This window comes from Homarus americanus, unplaced genomic scaffold, assembly GCF_018991925.1.
Source record: "Homarus americanus isolate GMGI-L3 unplaced genomic scaffold, GMGI_Hamer_2.0 scaffold31037, whole genome shotgun sequence".
Lineage (NCBI taxonomy): Eukaryota > Metazoa > Arthropoda > Malacostraca > Decapoda > Nephropidae > Homarus > Homarus americanus.
In genome coordinates this window covers 20,415,125-20,430,124 of record NW_024722227.1, presented here as the reverse complement: position 1 = coordinate 20,430,124, position 15,000 = coordinate 20,415,125, and the positions used below count along the sequence as shown (strand labels likewise).

Sequence of the window (15,000 nt, the reverse complement as noted above, 5' to 3'; positions counted from 1 at the left end):
TGGTGCTACAGGCTGACCTCCCTTCACACATGGTGCTACAGGCAGACCTCCCTTCAATACATGGTGCTACAGGCTGACCTCCCTTCAATACACGGTGCTACAGGCAGACCTCCCTTCAATACACGGTGCTACAGGCTGACCTCCCTTCAATACACGGTGCTACAGGCTGACCTCCCTTCAATACACGGTGCTACAGGCAGACTTCCCAAATTTGACTCAGAAAAAGGACTCCTAAACACTTATTCCATTCTATATAAACCATGTGGCTTATAAATAAAGAAAATATATAAAACTATAAAATAAGATAAATGCATTGGCCTTTGGCAATCATTTCTCAAGATAGCGAACAGCTGTCTCACCTCGCCTCGTTCCCCCTCCCCTGCTCTGTTGGTTAACTGCTGACCACATAATAACTGTTTATTGTATTTTGTTTATACATTCTGTTTGAATGATTGTGTGTACGTGCAAGAGAAAATGAAAACCTTTTGTACAGTACTGTATCTACTATCTACCCAAAATTACAAGTTGAACAATAACAACTCTAAGCTCAGCCTCACTTGCTCTGTGTGCTGCTGGGTGGCGAGTCGGTCTGTCGGCAATGGCCACACAATTACATGCCATCTCCATGGATATTATTCTTCGTTATCCCTTGTTTTAAATGTTGTTTCTCGTTTCTGTTCGCTTAGTGATCATTTCACGTAGCGATCTGTTTTAGGGATGCATCCTGATCACTAAACGATAGATACCTATACACACTGCAGAGCGGCAGCCGCACGTCTGTGGGCCATATTCAGTCGTTACACCACTTAACCGATTGGAAACGGCATTGGGTGAGGTCATTCAGAGATGCCACGGACCCAAATGCTGTCCCGGTGGATTGGGTGTGCTATCGGGATAATTGAAACATTTCACCGGGAGGGGGTAGTTGCCTAATAGCACTCATGGTGGATAGAGAATCCCTTTTCACCCAATTTTGATGTATTGGAGAGAATATATTAAACCGATAGAAAATGTGTTTGTTGCTGACAAAGTTTTATAATGAGACAAATCTCACAAGAAGAAGATTACATATAGGTAGAATATTTAGTAAGATAGTAAAAGAGAGGAAGACTTTGGTAGCGTGGCCGTGATAGTTATTTCAACTGGACTCACACTTATCGTATCTTATATGTCAATACACATCTATTACGTCTTAAGGGCGACTTCTCAAACACCACTTCGTTACAACTCTTTATTAATTACGAACATGACATGGACACATTAATAACACCTATTGAAGTTACTAGGACATTATGTTTACGTTACTAGGACGACATATTACGTTATTAGACACTGATTCTCGGACACGAACATGAAATGAATACACTTCCCACGTAAGTAACTCATCCCATGGAAAGCTCTGACAAACACTCACGTGACCTAGGGGAGGCCTAGCAGGTGGTCCTGGGTTGTCTCTATGGGAGACCGCTTAGCTGGGCACCGGTGTGTCGAGGGCAACTCGCTCCCGACCGGAGGCGGCTTGCCTCCGGCCCCTGACTTCTCTCGAGCAGGACTGGGGACGTGTTAGCTGGCCCTTCTTGGTTACAAGACACACTCTCTCTCTGTCTCTCTCTGGGCAGAGGGAGGACAAGGACGTCCTATATATTGGGAGGCGAGCCGTCAGGTTGAGCTGATCGGGGGGGAGGGGGGGGGGCGGCGAAGGGTCTCCTTACATTTGCCCTCGCTAATGTAGGGTCAGGTCTGGACTTTTTCAAAGACTATAAGTTGTATATTCTGGAGAAATCTTCAGATGGGGCCGTGTGACATGAGAGGCCCTGGTTGATTTGTGGCCCCTTGACTTGGGCTCGAGGGTTACATTTGACCTGGCTAATGTGAGGTCAGGTCTGGACTTCTTCTGCGGTGTAGGTTATTGTGTATATTGGGAGAGAGTCGGCAGGTGCCTTCTTACATGTTTGTTGGGGCCGTGTGACATGGGAGGGGAGCCTGGCTGATTTATAACCCTTGGGCAGCTGCGAGAGTTACCCTACACTTGACCCCCCTAATGTCGGGTCAAGTCTGGACTGTTTCTGAGATGTAAGCTGTGGTCTGACAACCCATCACTACAGTTTTGTTTCCAGATACATTTAAAGTTCTCAGTTATTTGCAAGTGTTAAAAAATCCCGGCTGATTAAGAGCATGCAACCGTGTACTGTATACACTAGGACTGCAAGCAGTATTTTAAAGAAACAAAATCATTTGCTGGTAGATATATGTCATCGCTCCTGCATGTTTATGTATACGATAATTGATATTCCTAGAGCAAGAAATAGAAATTCTATTTAGCAGGCACAAATTACCAATGATGATGGATAACAGAAATGTAGTAAAACAGAATATTAATGCGAATTTTAACCATGCATACTTATTACATCACATTTTGAAGTATACTCGAGTATACAGTGATCCCTCGGTTAACGAACGGTCCGATTAACGAAATTTCGGTTAATGAATTACCTCCCATAAAGATGTTCAATTCGGTTAACGAACAAAACTTCGATTAACGAAATCCTTACGACATACACGTTTTGTTGTGAGCATCAGCTGATGGGCTAGTCTGCCAATTCAGTAATCTATTCTATGTTTACTTTCGTTTACAGTGGAGTAAATATCAAGAAAGTTGTGCTCTTTAATATTTTTGTATTTTTTTTTGAAATTATAAGTCATTTTAAAATTTAGTTAGCATATTGATAATATATGCAGTACAGGGAACTAGTATTTTGTGCGCCCATCAGCCACTTGATTCACCCACCAGGCGTCAGTTTGGCTTTGTTTACAGTGGATTGAACATCGATTTTGTTGTCTTTAATATTTTTGCATTTTTACATTAAAATTATTGGTCATTCTGAAATTTAGTTAACATATTGATAATATATAGTGCAGTGTTGATTTAAAAAAAATAATCTTGAATTACACTTAGTGAACTTAAAATTTTATTGGTGAAATGAGAAGCATCAAGCATTGGCCCCCTGAAAGGTGATTTCTCCTCCATCTCCACTTCCTTCTCTTCTCCCCTCCACCCCCACTTCTAATTCCCATCATCATCATCAACTTCGAACCTTCTACATACACACCTCAAAGTAAGTGTACTTTACAGCATTTTTATTTATTTATTTATTTATTTTTTTACTTTGTATGTACTTTTCTGTGAGCTGGAACCAATTACCCAATATCCCATTGAAACAATGGATTCAGTTAACGAATGACTATGGAACGAATTGTGTTCGTTAACCAAGGGACCACTGTATATAATATACAGCTGCTCCTCGACTTATGACGGGGTTAGGGACCCAAATCCAGGTCGAAAATGCGAAGATAATACATAGAAAATCTAAAATGGGTGTCTCTTTTTCTTCTCAGCACCACAAAACTCTAACTTTTAAGCATGCCAGCCATTTTAAAGGGAATTACAAGCGCAATCACTAATGCCAGGACTCAAAAATACGTAATTTGACAATTTTGGTACAACTGGGGCGGTCGTAAGTCGAGCAATAGCTGTATACAATTTGCATATATGAACGAATACACATCTTTTAATTGAAGCAAGATGAAATAATTAAGGTAATTTAAGTTTTAATTTCTTTTCTGCTGTTCAGTATTCATTACCATAGCATACAAGATGTGTTTTTGATGGTTGGGGGGAACTGCTCTCATGAAAGAATTCCTCCCATAACTGGCAACTTATACAAATTAATCTGGTTTTGGGAGGGTGTACTGTACAGTACATACACATATAAAATTTAGTCTGATGTAAATATACACTTAAAGTAAACTACAATATTAACACCAGAGACAATAGAGGCAGCATATTGAGTCTAGGTGGATAAATGTGGTGTTGAGTCAGTGAAGGGGGAGCAATCAAGGCTACCAGGCTATGGTCAAGCAACAGAGCCTCATGCTATAACAACACAGCTAAGAGGATAGCTTTTCAAATATTTTGTATAATTGTGTTTTTTCAACGTCAAATACAGTAGAACGTCGATATGACACGAGATACATTCCAAGAGAGGTCGATTTAAACCGAATTCGCACTAAATCGAAGTGTTGTTTCAATGGAATAATTTAGTTTGGTACTTGAGAGAAACGCAAAATACTAAAAAGACTGAGTCAACTCAGGTGCACCTCAGCCCATCTAGAATAAACAAAACAGCCAAGGTCTAGTGCTTATTTATTTATCTGTTCTTAAGAGTGACTGCAAAGTTTTTCTCTTATAAAGTGTCACTGAACTGACACGTTCTAATAAATTACTGTATACTGTATTACAAAGGGCTTAAATTTTTATCTTATGCAAAATATGACATTTATATTCAAATTATTCGCTGTCTTGCAAGGATTCTAGCAATGCAAATTATATTCGCCTAACTTTAGTCTGTGATATTATATAAGATAAAAACTGGAAGCCTAAAACACCAAACCCTGGCTGGGTGGGGGGTGGGAGGTGACAGTGACACCTTTGACAGTTGGGGCTGATGGTCTAGTGAAGTATTTATTTGTTTATTTATGTCCTTTAGATTGAGTTTTTGGTTTGTTTATAAAATGTCTCAGAAGTGACCGGGGAGAATATAATTTATATTGCTGGAATTCTTATAAGATGGTGATTAATTTGAATATAATCATGCTATAGTTTGCACTAGACAAAAATTTTATTAATCATTTATTACATTATTTTGAGTACAAATACAGTACAGCTTTGCCCTGAGGACAGTGTAGCATGCCCAGAGAAACATAAGGCTCAAATTTTAAAATATGATGCGCCAGATTGACTCGCGCAAAATATGAAAGATTCGCTTTCGCTTTAATTTAAAACATTGTCCTTAATTGTGGGTGTCGCTTTAAATCAATAATCTTAAATTGAATCGCTTTAAGTCGACTTTCTACTGTAGTGTAAAGTACTGTGAATAACACTTATGCAAATACTGAATGTTCCCTAATTCATCAACTTTTAATGAAACTGCTATGCGAGGGATACCTGTACAGTACCAGCATCCTTGAAGACTTATTGCTTAATATTTCCAAAGCATTTACTTCTTTTGCTGGAAGTGGTTTGCCACATCTATTTGCAAGAATATTTTTGATATGTTATAAATTCTTCAAGGCATCTGATGGGAGGGTGCATATAAAGTTTTCCTGAAATTTATTTTAAGTTTTCAGCAAAATACAGTAGGTTACATAGCAACCTTATTGGATATTGAATCCACACAATGGACGAGTTGTCAGTCGGAATTTTTTCGTAAGATGGCAGGTCAATGAGTAAAGAAAACTCTTAAATTCACTGTGGTACTGACATTTTTAAATAAATTAGGCCAAAAAGTGTCAAAAATAAGGGTTAAAGTTGCTAAAAAGTCACGTGACTGTGAAAAGCTCTGTGATTGGTTGTGGCGTCACAGGCTGGGGCGAGCCACAGAGCGGGAGGCAGCCAGCTGTAGTTGTCCAACCTTCTCGGCTGATAGGCTCTGTAAATAAATATTATTAGATAATTATTTGTGCTTTACTGTGCAACACAATAATGCTATATTGAATATACAGTATAAATACTACTAAGCACATCAACTAATTCAATGAATATTAGCTGCCCATACTATAAATTTCATAGTATAAACATTCCAAACGATATCAATATCATTGTTATTACTTCTAAATTGACTCGTATCCATCAAGTACTGATACATACCTGTACTTTGTAAATGCAAAGTCTACCAGGTAAGAGTACATGACAGCTGAGCTTGTGTGAACATGTGAGTTTTTTATGTCCATAAGCTGGTTTTCATGGCACATTTCTTCACTTACAAAATGTCCATGACTTGGACCATAAAAAACACCCTTAAAACTTGCCTCAACGTGGCATTTAGGGTCTGAAGAGGCCATCCTTTCTACTACTTCCGACTGCAGCGGTGAGTTTGAAGGTGGTAACGTCATTGCAAATGAGGCCGTTTCTAGAGAAATAAACTTATCTCGACTATTATAGCAGGACTTTAAACTTTTATTACAAATTATATATACCAAATCTCACTCGAATGTGTGTAATTCTTGTGTTTACTCACAACCGTCAACTCGTTCATTGTAGAGAGTATTTACAGCTAGAGATTACACTGTTGTATTTATAATGGATGAGAATCTTGAAATTTAATTTTGTGTACTGTGTCTTTTGCTACCTTTGAACTTTTACCTCAAGGTCAACCATGATGAATACAGTAATAATTTTAAATGGTTGCATACTGTGCATGATTTACCAATACCAGTCTAGTTCTTAATATATACTGTATACAGCTCCTCCCCGACTTACGACGGGATTAGGGACCCAAATCCAGGTCGTAAGTTGAAAATGCTTAAATGATACTGTACATAGAAAATCTAAAATGGGTCTCTTTTTCTTCTCATCGCCACAAAACTCTCACTTTGAAGCTTGACAGCCATTTTAAAGTGAATTACAAAAGAAAATTTTGTCTGTACTAACGTTGGGACTCGAAAATACGTAATTTGACAAAATTTTGGTACGACTGGGGCAGGTTGTAAGTGCGGGTGGTCGTAAGTCAGGGAGGAGCTGTATACAGGTACTCCTCGACTTACGACCACCCGGACATACAATCGCCTCAGTTGTACATTTTATTTTTTCAAATTACATATTTTTGAGTCCCGACGTTAGTTATCGTGCTGTGTACTAACCAAATTTTCGTTTGTAATTCCCTTTAAAATGGCTGGCAAGCGTAAAAGTGAGAGTTCTCGTGGTGCTGAGAAGAAAAAGAGACACCCGTTTTAGGTTTTCAATGTATTATTTTTCCATTTTCGACTTACTACCTGGTAGTTGGTTCCTAACCCCGTCTTAAGTCGGGGGACTGTGCATATATATTTATTTAATTTTTTTTTTTTTTTTTTAATTTTTTTATTATTATTATTATTATTATTATTATTATTATTATTATTATTATTATTATTATTATTATTATTATTATTATACTGTATAAAGATTGCATCATGCATTGTTTTATCATACTAATTGATCATGCTCTAACCTCATTTTCCTTTTACATCCTGTAGCCCACATTCTTATAAGCCCCATGTGCTTTGTGCCTGACAGCTACTGTTTTGTAATTTTATATTATTTGGCCTGTGTTGTGGTCCTAATTATTTGTGTTCTTTTACAGGAAAATGTTTGTTGGTGGATTGTCATGGGAGACAACCCAAGAATCACTGCAACGGTATTTTGGCCAGTACGGGGAGGTCATAGATTGTGTTGTGATGAAAAACAGCGAGACTGGCAGGTCCCGGGGTTTTGGCTTTGTCACCTTTGCTGATCCCAACAAAGTAGACTCTGTCTTGAAGAGTGGACCCCATGAGCTTGATGGACGTACGGTAAGTTAAAATGGGGTCAAAATTCATCCCTGGAGCAGAAGTGAGACATTAGAAGTAACCTCTTTAAAAATCTTATTGACATTATCTTCTTTTTGGGTCTAAATAACAACAATGTGTGTATTTAAGGTTTTATAGTCTTCTGTTTGTCACCTAAATGGAGAAATTCTCATTGTTTTCTATCATTATCATTCATATTTCATGCTGTACACTCCAAAAATTATCTTCAATGATTTTGAGAGACAATAGGACACACTGGACAAAGGATTTTGACAACCCTACCTAGACAACAGGGATCGTGTTGTTAATTTTGAAATTCATCGGACCTCACCTTGAAGTTATATTTTTGGAGCAATTGTACATGTACTGTCATTCCCTTCCACAATAAGGGCCCCCACACACAAGCCTACCTCATGTCCTTCCACAACAAGACACTATCTACCCATTGACTTGACATCCATCTCCAATGATATATGAGGGAATTGTTGAGTCAACATTACTCTATGTGGTAGGCGTGTTGTTTGGCTCCTGGATGCACGAGGAAGAAGCAGAGTAGAAGCTAGAGCATTGCCTTGCCTTAAATCAATATGTGGAGTGAATATTATGCAGAGGTCATGAAATACATAAATTGGGAGGTGGGGAAATGGAAGAATTGTCAGAGGTTTGTCAATTTTTTGCCAGAGTAGTTAAAAAATAATTGATAGTAAAAGATTACAGTCATGTGTATTCAATACTGTCAGAGATGGGGAATATGAAAACGTCTGAAGGATGCATTATAAATGGGGGGATGGACATCCAGGAAGCATTGGAGTGCATTAATGATGTACAGCATGCCCCTGTAGCATAGTGTATGTGGCCAATAGTCTAATTTCTCTCTGTTTGTCTATTTTCTCTTTGTTAGGCTCCCATAGATATGCACATATAGGAGATCTCTCACTAAGGATGGAGGTGAGAAAGGAAACTCACAATGGTATATATATATATATATATATATATATATATATATATATATATATATATATATATATATATATATATATATATATATATATATATATATATATATATATATATATATATTTATGTGTGTGTATGTGTTTACAGACCAGTCTGGTGCTGGGAAGTTGCTATGTAGTAGAGGAGTTCCTGTGGAGGAGGTCTTCTCTGCTTAAGAGCTTGGTGTTGTCTGACCCTCACGGCGAGGCATTGGGTATTTATATTATTCTGCTGGATGAAGATGAGAAATGCTGCTGATTGGCTAAGATGAAGGTAGTAACTGACCAATTAACCGCGCAGTTCGAACGCGAGGGTTGATTTGTGAAACTCATCACTGATTGGCTGGTAAGCCGACGGCAAGTGACCAGTCAGCAGTTGTAGGGAAGAATATCCACTACACCCTTACAGTTCAGGGATTTTTAATTCGCGACCTTTGATTATTGGCGGATGACACCCAAGAATGTCAAAGGGGAGTTTTATAGTTAGCACTTTCACGGCAGGGTCGGGGAGTCCGTTAGTTTTATGGCGTCCTGCAAGGTGTCTCTTGTCCCAGGTGGCTGGGCCATGTGCATTCACTCCGCCTCAGTTACAGTCCGGGTTAAACACTTATCCGTCTCATGGGTGTGCAACTGTGCTCCTTGTGCTTGTGATGGCTCCCAAATGCCCTCAACCACCTTCATCCAGCTGCGGGAAGGTGCCCGAACAAGTGAAGAGAGAAAAGGTCATATATTTCTCCTGTACATACACTTGGCAACAGGAGCGGGTAAGGGGAGTGAATAATCCCTAGTTAAGTGTTGTCTGCAGTTGTAACTCACTCCCTGCCATATTTCACTGGATTTATTGTTATTATTAGTGTTTACTGATAGAATAGTAATTAATCATGGCATTGTAGCTAGATAAGCTCATCATTGTAACCACCAGGCCAAGCTGTGAGGTGTTGTGGTTTTTTCAACTCGTATTTTTGGGTAGATATACATAACTTTTCTTCATTTATTTATACTAGTTTACATGCACACACAATCCTACATACATATTGTGAAAAAAGGTAAAAGAAATAATTGTCCTAAGGGCAAACACATAACAGTCACAGAGTAGCTTGTTGTGAGCTGATCTTTGTTGCATGTACTATGGTGGAGTAGGTAGTGTAAACAAATGGAAACTGTGTTAAACTTTCATTTGGCTTTTGTTTACTGGTTTGGAAGTAGTATTTTTTTTATAGCTGATTTGTTGTTATTATTTTTATTTATTCCTCACATTTACTGGTACTGTACAGTATATATTACTTTAAGAAAACTATGGCTATGAGGTGTCATGGTTGTTTTTCATCTCGTATATTTTGGGTAGATATACGTAACTTTCTTCATTTATTTTTACTAGTTTACATGCACACACAATCCTACATACATATTGTGAAAAAGTATACAGTATTACACCACATTTACCGGCATCCTTCACGTTGGGTTGGCTAGATGGCCACGAAAGAAATTTTGCAAGTTTGATCTACGTATCAACCCAGCTGGTGCTCAGATACCATTCGTTCTAGGGACAGTAATATTTACGCGGAAAAAATTTCCGTATGGCAACCCAACCAACCCAACTTTAATAAAGCATGATGAAGTTGACTTGAGGGTAGTCTCGCATTTTTTTGTACATTGTGATATATTTTGTTGTTTTGTTTCTTATTCATTGTGAGAGGATTTATCCATTATTATTTATTTGTATGTGTTTTGTGTGTGTGGCTACACACATACAGTACAAGTAAAAGACATAATTGTCCTAACGGCAAACAAAGGGAATGTACTGTACATTTCTAGTCAGCAAATGATATTCGTAGTTTTGGCATTTCACGGCCATTTTGAGACACAGACCCCTGTGAATTTTAAGGCATGCTGTACAATCATGACATTGAATGCATTATGAGGATGTTAAAAGAGTGAAGGGAACTGGATAACAGTAAATGAGTAGAGCGTTGTGTTGTGTCTTGTTTTGGTTCTGGTAATACTACTGTTACAGGGGAAAGCTTGCAGGAATGAAAAACAAACATGATATTGGTGTGAATGTACAAAATTAGAAAAATTAAAAACTCATTACTACTCTGGGAGTCACTTGATGTCTTAGTAACAGTAGCATATGCTGACGTGTGTGTGCAACAGGCAATTTGTAAAATACCCGAGAAAAATGTTCCATGTGATATCCTATAATGTGATACAGTAAGTATACAGGGTGATTTAGCAAAGAGTACATTAAATTGGAGGATGAAATCCTTGGATAGTTCTAAGCCACAATGTCTGGTAAAATGTCAGATTCTGCATAGTTTCCATGTTACAACACATTTAAGATGTATTAATGAGAGTGAATTTGAAGTGAAAACCCCCATAAGTTTTTGTAATCATTTATTCACAGATCTCTACAGTGTGACCCCTCTTTGTTACAACCTAAAGGAAATGTTCAAAGTTGCCCCCTTCTGCCTCAATGCAGGCCTGTACAAGTCGTACCATTGATTGTCTGACTCGTTCCAGAATGCCTGGACTATGTTTAATTTGCTCGCACCTGTCAGGAACACGTGGGCACATGCAGAATCTGACATTTTACCATAGAGACATTGTGGTTTAGAATTATACAAGGATTTCATCCTCCAATTTAATGTACTCTGCTGAATCACCCTGTATATGGGGGGTATGGTTATGTTACATTAGAATAAATATATACAGTAGTACCCGCTTAACGCGGTCAATAAAACCCACAGGGTACCATGTTAAGTGAAAACCACAGCTAAGTGAACAACAGAACATATGGGATTAATTCCAATAGAAACTGGCCCGACCCCCAAACTCCACTTTTTCACAATACCTATGTTCTAGTAAAAATAACATCTTAATTTTATGATGGTACATGCACACAATTAATACTTAAGAGAAATAGAGAAATACAGTCGCCAAGTTAATGTCCATTCAAATAATGGACTCAACTCCCTCCCCCTCTTCTCACACTACACTCACTGGCTCTTCCCTCTGAGAAATTTTTGGGGGAAAACCACTAAATTTTAATAAATAATACCTCAAACTAAAGTTAGGATAATACAATTGACATTGCTGGATTCCTTGTAAGACCAGGAATATTTTGAATATAAATGTCATATATTTTGCACAAAAGATAACATTTACTCAGAGTAAACATTATATCTAAAATTTGTATGTCTAATGCAAAATCTATAATGTTTATATTCAAAATGATCACCAAATTGTAAGAATTCCAGCAATATAAATTATATTCTGGCCGGGTAATTTGTAGGAATTTTTTATGAGCTAAAACAAATATCTTCAGTTAATAAAAAAAAATATTCTTCCCGACACTATCTGTCAATCAAAGTACCCCACCTTGCCTCCCCCCCTCTTCCAACCCGGGCCAGATGGTTGGTCATTCCCAACCCTCCCCCCACCAATCCTCCCTTCAAGAGATGTTGGGTGAAAAAACTAAATTTTAACATTTAGTATTAAATAATACCTCAGATTAAAGTTAGGATAATATAATTGACATTGCTGGATTCCTTGTAAGACCAGGAATATTTTGAATATAAATGTCATATATTTTGCACAAAAGATAACATATTTACTCAGAGTAAACATTATATCTAAAATTTGTATGTCTAATGCAAAATCTATGATGTTTATATTCAAAATGATCATCAAATTGTAAGAATTCCAGCAATGTAAATTATATTCTGACCGGGTAATTTGTATGAATTTTATGAGCTAAAACAAATATCTTCAGTTAATAAAAAAAAAAAATATTCTTCACATGGTAACAGATGGTCGGTCGGGCCCTCCCTACCAGATGTGTGGGAAAACCAGAATATTTACCTTTTTAGTAATAAATAATACCTCAAACTAAAGTTAGGATAATATAATTGACATTGCTGGATTCCTTGTAAGACCAGGAATATTTTGAATACAAATGTCATATATTTTGCACAAAAAATAACATATTTACTCAGAGTAAACATTATATCTAAAATTTGTATGTCTAATGCAAAATCTATGATGTTTATATTCAAAATGATCATCATATTGTAAGAATTCCAGCAATGTAAATTATATTCTGGCCGGGTAATTTGTATGAATTTTATGAGCTAAAACAGGCAGGCAGGGTGGGGGGTGGGGCGAATCTAAAAATAGCGTCTCGAGCCGGACACTTCATGTATAGTGAAAAAAAACCCGAAAAAACCCACCTTAAGTGAAAGTTAGGCAAGGCGTATGGCGTATACGTGAAATCCTGAATCGCGAAATCGTCGCACTAAGCGAAACCGTGTTAAGCAGGGTATTACTGTACAGTATTTAATGATGCAAATGATGTTCTCAAATTTTACAAATTGTCCAAGAATATTACAGCTCAAATAGATGTGCATCCACTGAATTTAAATATTTTATTTGTTTACAGTATATCATTACTATGTTTTATTGGTGATTAATATTTTAATATCTTGAAATAGTGATAGTAATAAGTTGGGCATTACAGTGGAAGTTGTAGATAGGGATGTACCGAGACAAAAATTTTGGCCGATACCGATACTCATTTTCAAGCCGATGCCGATAGTTTGAAATAGCCGATACCGATACTATAGAAAATTAAAAATTATTTAAAAATAGTAAGCAAGCTTAATGATGGCTAACCATATGCAGGAGATACAATCAGCTGATTAAATAGAAACTTTAATTTTATTTGAAATGGAAAATATATATTTTCTAAAGACTCTGGGTGTGTAGTAATTCTTGGATCTCCTTTGCAGAAATTTAAATCATTTGAAAATATTTTATTTCCTTAGCAAATATAATTTGAAATTGAGAAAATACACATGCGGTGCCATGCCACAGGTATGGATACTAAACAAACGGAAAAACTCTTCCCAATTTATTGATTTACAAACTACTGTAGTTCCAAAACTTATACAGTATCTGTTACCAAATACCATATTTTATGGCATATAAGCCCCCCCACCCCCCTCTATTTTAGCAGGGAATATTTAGAAAAAATACTTAAGTATTTTCCTCCTGTAGCCATATTTTTCTTAGAATAATATATATACTACCAGGAAGTGTGAGGAATAAATGAAAATAATACAGCTGTAACAAGTCAGAAAAAAAATACTGTACAGGTATTTCCAAACCAGTAAATAAAAGCCAAATAAAAGTTTAACACCTAACACAATCACCATTTGCATACACTCACTGCTTCACCAAAACAGTGCAGATCAGCACGGTGTTACCTCTGCCAACTCCCTAGCAATGCTCACTCCCCTGCCCTGCCAACACTGCACCGTCCTCCCACTGAACCAACTAACTCGTGTGCAAAGAAATGTATATTCCCCTTGTGTTTGACCTTATGGCAATTAGTTTGTTTACTTTTTTCTGCACATTATGTATGTAGGATGGTGTGTGCATGTAATTGAGTAAAAATAAATGAAGTTACATGTACCTACCCAAAAATACGAGCTGAAAAACCAACCATAACACCTGCATCTGTATAATATACAATACATTAAAAAATTTCCTGATCACTGAGGCTGTATTGTATACGATCATGTTGTTTAAAATTGGTGCACGTGCCAATGAGCAAAATTGCAACTATTAGACATAGGGTATTTTTTCTACCAAGTTGAAATCGGTATAGTTGAACTAACCCACCCACACCCTCCCCCCCCATCTGTTCCACTTGGTCCCTCGGTTAACGAACACAATTCGTTCCAGAAGGTTGTTTGTTAACTAAAACCATTGTTTCAATGGGATTTTGGGTAATTGGTTCCAGCTCACCGAAAATTACATGCAAACTAATAATAAATGCAGTAAAGTACACTTACATTGAGGTGTGCATGTAGAAGGCTCCTGGTTGATGATGATGATGGGAATTAGAAGTGGGGGTGGAGGAGAAGGGAGAAGAGAAGGAAGTGGGGATGGAGGAGAAGGGAGGGCAGTGGGGGTGGAAGAAAAGTCGCCCCAGGCTTCATGTTGCCATTTCACCCATAAAATTTAAAGTTCAGTAGGTGTAATTCAAGATTATTTTCTTTAAGTCAACACTGCACTGCACTATATATTGTCAATACTGTATGTAAAATAATTCTCAGAATGACCACTAATTGTACTGTAAAAATGGAAAAATTGTTTAAGTTCAAGAGAGCCACAAGCATGATGTTACCTCCACTGAGCAGACACACAAACTGACGCCATTCCGGGTGAGTCAAGTGGCTGTTTGGTGCGCTAAAAACTAGTTCCCTCTACTTCAATAATGTTAATTAATTGTTAAAATGACCAAAAACTTTAATATAAGACTTGGAAAATTATTGAATAGTGCAGCCTACTTGATATTTACTCAGATGGTAACGAATTTAAGCCCTAGAACTGATTACTGTATTAGTGGACTAATGTTCCAGCTGGTTAGCAAGCGAAAACATGTTGACATGATTTCGTAAGGATTTCGTGAACCAAATTTTTGTTCGTTAATCGAGTTGAAGATTCTTATGGAAGGTAATTTGTTAACCGAGGGAACACTGTGTGTGTGTGTGCGTGTTGATAAAATCACACGGGAAAATGGAAACAACGGAGCACCTTAGCTTTCGTCTTTATTCAA

The 15,000-nt window shown here is 37.3% G+C and overlaps 1 protein-coding gene across 8 annotated transcripts in view; it reads left to right on the top strand.

Annotated features, from left to right (window-relative positions):
- LOC121862411 (heterogeneous nuclear ribonucleoprotein 27C-like) overlaps nucleotides 1-15,000 on the top strand; it is a 98,049-nt gene that overhangs the window by 16,911 nt on the left and 66,138 nt on the right. For all 8 annotated transcript variants that reach the window (XM_042360680.1, XM_042360678.1, XM_042360683.1 and 5 more), the window contains exon 2: nucleotides 7,179-7,386. In XM_042360680.1, the coding sequence (XP_042216614.1) occupies nucleotides 7,179-7,386 (208 nt within the window). The remainder of the gene's footprint in view (nucleotides 1-7,178; nucleotides 7,387-15,000) is intronic.